At 54.4% G+C, this 6263-nt stretch overlaps 1 protein-coding gene across 1 annotated transcript; it reads right to left on the bottom strand.

Annotated features, from left to right (window-relative positions):
- Positions 1 to 3745: 3745 nt before the first annotated feature.
- On the bottom strand, positions 3746 to 4610 carry Sertad1 (SERTA domain containing 1). The gene has a single exon (XM_051162668.1). It carries the CDS (start codon positions 4608 to 4610, stop codon positions 3885 to 3887), a length of 726 nt encoding a protein of 241 aa, XP_051018625.1. The 3' UTR covers positions 3746 to 3884.
- Positions 4611 to 6263: the final 1653 nt, after the last annotated feature.

The following is a 6263-nucleotide window of genomic DNA, read 5'->3' as shown; positions in this document are numbered from 1 at the left end:
CCGTCCTACAGCTGACCCCGTGGGTGTCCTTGCTGTCCCTAGGGCTGCTCCACTCCTCCCTAGGGACTCTACCCTGAGCTCCTGAGCTCCAGCGTGACCTCACACCCCATGTCCACTTGCAGCTGGCAGCATCCAATAAGGAAATTATTGGCTCCCTGGAGTTTTCACAATAAAGTCTTTGCTTGTGCCTATGTGCGTTGGCCCTTGACGCCTTCCCTTCCTAGTCTCACTGAACGGCTGGCTTTCCTTCCTCGTTTAAGCCAAACCCAGCTGCTTCGAGACCCCTGAAAATGTAAGGTCTATCATCTCTTTCTTTTCTTGTTTTTGTTTTTGTTTTTTGAGACAGGGCTTCCTCATGTAGCCTTCGCTGTCCTGGACTCACTTTGTAGACCAGGCTGGCCTCGAACTCACAGCGATCTGCCTGCCTCTGCCTCCCGAATGCTGGGATTAAAGGCGTGCGCCACCACTGCCTGGCCGTCTATCATCTCTTAGCACTTATAAATGCCGTTCCCTTTTTATTTCTAGAGGAGCAACCCCCTAACTACTCAAGTTTTCAGAGGCCTGTGGGGCTCAGAAAAGTTAGGTCACATAGCCCCACGGGGGCAAAGTTGGTTGGTATTTAAACCCATGTGGGAACGAAGTCTGAAGTCCAGGTCTGTAATTCCAATTAGGCAGGAGGATCAAGTGTCCGAGGTCAGCTTGGACTGCAAAGACCATACATAGCAACGTGAAGGGAAAAGCCAGATGTGGGGGCATGCACCTTTAACTTCAGCACTCAGGAGGCAGAGCTAAGCAGATCTCTTGAGTTTGAGGGCATCCTGGTCTACATAGTGAGTTTTAGAATAGCCAGGGCTACATAGACCCTGTCTCAAAAAGCGGGGAGTTGGGGGGGGGGTCATGCGAGGCTGGGAGTATGGCTCAGTGGTACAGTGCTGCTCTAGAGCATCCACAGAGTCCCCACCATCACAATAAACAAATGAATAAACAGACCCAAGTGGTCCAGGGCTTTGTTATTGTTGTTGAGACAGGGTTTCTCTGTGTAGACCTGGCTGTCCTGGACTCGCTCTGTAGACCAGGCTGGCCTCAAACTCACAACGATGCACCCACCTCTGCCTCCCGAGTGCTGGGATTAAAGGCGTGAGCCACCACATTCAGCGTGGTCCAGGTTTTAGGCTTTGCTCGAAGCTCATCACTTCAGTAGTGTCTGTGAGCATCATTACATCTTCTCCTAGTGGCCAATGCTGCTCCCTGTCCCCGAGTGCCTCTTAGCTATGCCTGTACAGGCTCATGTGCTCCATCTTTAAGGCGCCATGTCCCGGGTAGCATGCATTTACATCTCTGCAGATAAAAGTCAAGGTCCCAAAGGAAAGGGCTCCAGTTCTGCACAACAGGCAAAGTGTCAGTCTCATCCTCCTGGACCCTTTGTGATGAGTCTGTATCTGAGATCCAGTCCCTTTCTCCTCACACCTGACCTCCTCGGGAGGGCTGTGTGGAACTCTGTGGTACAGCTGATGCTGTGCAGGTTCCCTTCCAGAAGGACACGCCTCCTCAGCCAGCAGATTCCAGAGCCCACTGCATTCCAAGCTAAGTGCCCGGTGCCCTGGCTGGCACTGTGACGCCTTTTCACACAGCCATTGTGTATTCAGGCTATGACATCCCGCCACCCCCCAGGGTAGCTCCCCTCTCTAGGCAGTCAACACTAATACAAACTGTTTGCAGCCACCTTACCCTCTCTCTTCCTTATTCCAATAGTTACGAACACCTACTGTGTATCTGCATCTAAGTCTAGGGCCGGAGGCAAGGGGATTGACGACAGTCCAAGATTTGTCTAGATTCCTTGGCCATCCTGGACTCACTTTGTAGACCAGGCTAGCCCCGAACTCACAGTGATCCGCCTGCCTCTGCCTCCCTAGTGCTGGGATTAAAGGCGCGCGCCACCACGCCTGGCTCATGGACACTATGTTTCAAGGAGCAACAAGCCAAGCCAAGTGTGCTAGCCCTCGCTTTTAATCCCAGCTCTCCGGAGGCAGAGGCAGGTGGATCGCTGTGAGTTTGAGGCCAGCCTGGTCTACAAAGCAAGTTCAGCACAGTCAAGGTTACACAGAGAAACCCTGTCTCCAAAAACTAAAAAAAAAAAAAGCAACCAGCCCGGCCTGGTAGCACAGGTGGATTTCTGTGAGTTCAAGACCATCTTGGTCTACTTAGGGAGTTTCAGGACAACAAAACAACCCCTACCCCCCCAAAAAAACCCCACAATTAATACCTGGGGTAGTGGCACAGGACAGCAGCAAGTCTGAGGTCAGCCTGGGCTACATGATAAATTCAAGGCCAACCCAAAAACTTATCTCAAGAACTGTAGTTTGCACATTTCTGTAATCCCAGTTTGTAAGGAGGTGAAGGAGGAAGGTTCGCGAGTGGGCTAGAGGCCATCCTAGGATGCAAGTGCCTCATCTTTTAATTATTTATTTTTGTTTTTTCGAGGCAAGGTTTCTTTGTGTAGCCTGTCCTGGACTCGCTTTGTAGACCAGGCTGGCCTCAAACTCACATAGATCCGCCTGCCTCATGAACCTCATCTTAAAAAAAAAAAAAAAAATTAATTTAAAAAAAAAAAAAAAGCGGGAGACCCACAGCAGAAAAATCGCTGTTACTTCGTAGATTCCAGACCAGGCACAAGGCGGCGCAGCAGAGCTCAGCCCAGGCTCCCAAGGTCTTGGTCAGGGGCCGTCAATGTCCTGTGGTCTAGGCATGGGAGTCTCCAGGATTTGGGTTCAGGAGCCTAGAGGATCCTTAACTTGGCACTAGCTCCCCGAAGCTATGTCCATCTGCTTCTCTTGGTGGCCCACCTCGGCCACTTCCAGAAATGGGCAAAGCTTCCTCCGCTCCTCCAGGAAGCCAAGCTCCGCCCGCCCCTTCCCGGCCCCTGGGGCTGCGCGCAGCAGCTCCCGCCTCTCCAGCTCCACCCCGGTCCAAGTCTTAGCGCTTCCGGCCCCTGGGGGAGGCACAGGAGTGGCCCTCCGGTGTCACTGTCCCCGGATCCAGGATGAGTCCTGCCCTTTGGGTGGCAGTCCAGCCGTCCCCCCGGCTCCTCCCTCCCAACCCTCCCCACCATCCTTCCGTTCCCCGGGCCGTGCCCTGCCCTGCCCCCACGGCCGCCAGGAAGGACGCAGCCTGGGTCCCGTGCCAGGGCTGTGAGTGTGCGGCCCCTCCCAGCTCGGCCAGGAATGCAGCTGGACCGCGGGGGCGGCCGCAGACTCCCGGCTCCGGCCAAGGCCCAGCGCTGCGCTCAGGCAGGCAGGTGGCCCCGGCTTGCCCGGACCGGGATTGCTTTTAAAGCTGCCTGCCCCTGAAGGTCCTGCCTTTATTTAAGGAGATCTCCTGAAAGCTTTGCTCAGTGGTTAGAGGGGGTGCATTTTATTCCACTATAGCTGCGCGGGGGGCGGGGAGGGGGTGTCACCGAATTTGATGTTATTTCATCCTCGGTCAGTACAGATGTAAAGAAACACACAGACTTGATATTTCCCAATGCTGTTTTTAATTTCAAAAAAAATTATGAGGTCTCTTCCCACACTGGGGATAATGGGATGGGATAGCCCAGACTATTATCCCGGGGTGGGGGTGGGGGATCAGTGCAAACTCCCGCCTGGAACACACTGCAGTCACTGGGTCCTGTCATTCCACCACTGGAGACTTACTTTCAACACCCTCCCTGGTTAAGAAGACAGGTGACGGCTGGATACGCAAGTTGCCCAGGACTCAGTACTGTCTCTCCAAAGTGGTCCTGGCCCTCTTATGTGAGGGAAAGCCACCCGTAGCATGCCAAGGTGGATTGGTCTAACCACCAGGCTCAAGTCAAGATGCCAGCCAACCATCCCGGGGTCTAAAGGTCAGCGCCCAGGCCCCGGCGGCCGCTCCAGTGCCTGTGTGCCTACTAGTACGTCCATGAGGTAGTCTAGCTCAGCCTCGTCCAGCTCCGGGGTTTCCTCCTTGGCTGGACCATTCTCAGGGCCAGGTTTGAGATCCTCAGAGGCCGGTACCCAGAGTTCGCTGTCATACATGGAGGTATCAATGTCCTCAAATAAACCCTCCAGTCCATCGTCCAGCAGACAGCCAGTGGCTGGGCCTAACAAGTCCAAGGATCCCAGGGTGGATGGGACACCAGCTACACACCGGCCCAGAGGCCCGTCCTCAGCTTGGGGTTGAGGGGCCTGGTTCAGGTCCTCAATATGGTCCAGATCTTCCAGAAGGCTGGCCATGGAGGCTGAGAGGCCAGCGTCTGAACTAGCCAGAAGGCTATCTGCCACAGAGGGGGCCGGGGGTGACACGGGCACAGATGGCAGGGCAGCCGTAGTAGGTTCCATGGACGCCTGGATGCGCCGCAGCGTGTTCACCACCAGCACCAGGTGCCGGAGGTCCGGCTCGCTCTGGCGCAGGCTGTGGTGGAGTTTGAGCACCGAGAGGTCGAAGAGCGAGCTGGAAGCCACGGCCGGAGGGGTCTGCGCCACAGCTGGGTGGCTTTGATCCAACCACCAGGAGTCCACAGAAAGGACTTCCTTCTCTTCTTCCTCCTCCTCCTCTTCCTCCCGCTTTCTCTTTAGTCGCTTGCTCAGCATTGTCTGTAGGGAGGAACGAGCCACTCGGTTACGGAAAAGCCAACCGTCCTCCCATCGCACCCTTCACTGACAACTGCTGTCAGTGTGATCCTGACAAGTCAATTAGCCTCCAAGTCCAGGGGTTCTAAGCCAATTCTTGCTGAGGATGAAGCCTAGGGCTTCCTTCATGTAAAGCAAACTTTCTACCAACTGAGCTACATCTCCCCACCCCCAGCCCCCTCAGCGAACTTCTAAACTACTGATAGCATCTACATTATAAATTGCAATACAGATTAGATTAAAAGAACAAGAAGCCAGGTAAGTGCGGTGGAACACACCTGTAATCCCAGCACTCGGGAGGCAAGAGGCAGAGGCAGGTGGATCTCTGTAAATTTTGAGGCCAGCCCGATGTACCAAGTAGGCAGGCAAGGATACACTGAGAAACACTGTCTCGAAAAACCAGCCGAACAACAACAACAACAACAACAACAACAACAAAAGAAAGAAAAAAGAAAAAGAAAAGCTCTTGCAACATAGGCACTAGTACTTTTAAACGGTGTGTATGTGTGTGTGTGTGTGTGTGTGTGTGTGTGTGTGCGCGCGCGCTGTAAATGCCCAAAGAAGCCAGCTGCTGGAGTCCCTAGAGCTGGGGTTACAGGCAGCTGTGAGCCATCCGATGTGGGTGCTGGGACCTGAACTCAGGTCTTCTGTAGGAAGAGCAAACTCTTAAGCCACACAATTAGTACTTATTTATAAGTACTTTTTTTGGGGGGTTTGCTGTGTTGACACAGGGCTGCCTCACACTGCAGCTCAGGCTGGCAATCTTCCTGCCCCAGTCTCCCAAGGGTTAGGATTCCAGGTATGTGCCACCTCTTGGTTGCAAATACAGCCATCTTACACATAAGAGTGCCTGCTCTGTATGGGAAACTATATAATCAGCTGCAGCTAATGCACACAAAGTGGCAGGAAGGTGCCATCCTGGAGGTAGTCAAGGCAGTTTTTTTTTTTTTTTAAAGGAAGATAACACTGGTGCTGAGCCCAGACGTGTGCGTGTATGTCGTGTAGGCTAAGGAAAACCAGGGCCAGGCCAAAGGAAGACCGGGAGAGGTAAACTGGGGTGGGGGGGTGGGGGGGTGGGGAGGAGGTTGAGAAAAACCCACAAGGAGCAGGCGCACAGTGACACAGTAGGAGTCCCGGTGGGGGTGGGGCGCAGGCATGAGGAGGAGCGGGCTGGAGTAGAAGGCTAGGATTTTTCAGTGACAGGGCAGAGTCCTGGAAGGGGGCGTCGAGGCAGGGAGATGACGAGTGGCGGTGTTAGCCGGCCCCTGTAGGGGATCCCGGGTAGCTGCTGCCTAGGAGAAGGCTGGTTGGTGGTGGGGCAGCGTCGGCGAGGAAGTTTAGGGATACAAGTGGGGGGCCTGAGCTGCCTTCCCGAGGCTGCTGCAGCCGCTCGGATGCTGGCCGCTTGAGTGTGAAGCCTAAGCTGTTTAGTAGTCACTCGAGGAAGTGGTGGATTCTGAACTTGACTGAGCCAAGAGGACTCACGGCGGGGGGGGGGGGGGGGGAGCCCTGGAGCGCCGCGGGAATAAAAGCCATTGACAGAAGTTTTGAAAATCGGTACTTTCTTCCAGGGTGAGAGGGCTAGCGTTTGGGGGCGGGGGGGTGCATAAAAGC

This window comes from Acomys russatus, chromosome 19 (assembly GCF_903995435.1).
Source record: "Acomys russatus chromosome 19, mAcoRus1.1, whole genome shotgun sequence".
NCBI classification, from domain to species: domain Eukaryota; kingdom Metazoa; phylum Chordata; class Mammalia; order Rodentia; family Muridae; genus Acomys; species Acomys russatus.
The sequence above is the reverse complement of the archived record's forward strand: the minus strand, read 5'-3'. Positions and strand labels throughout refer to the sequence as shown.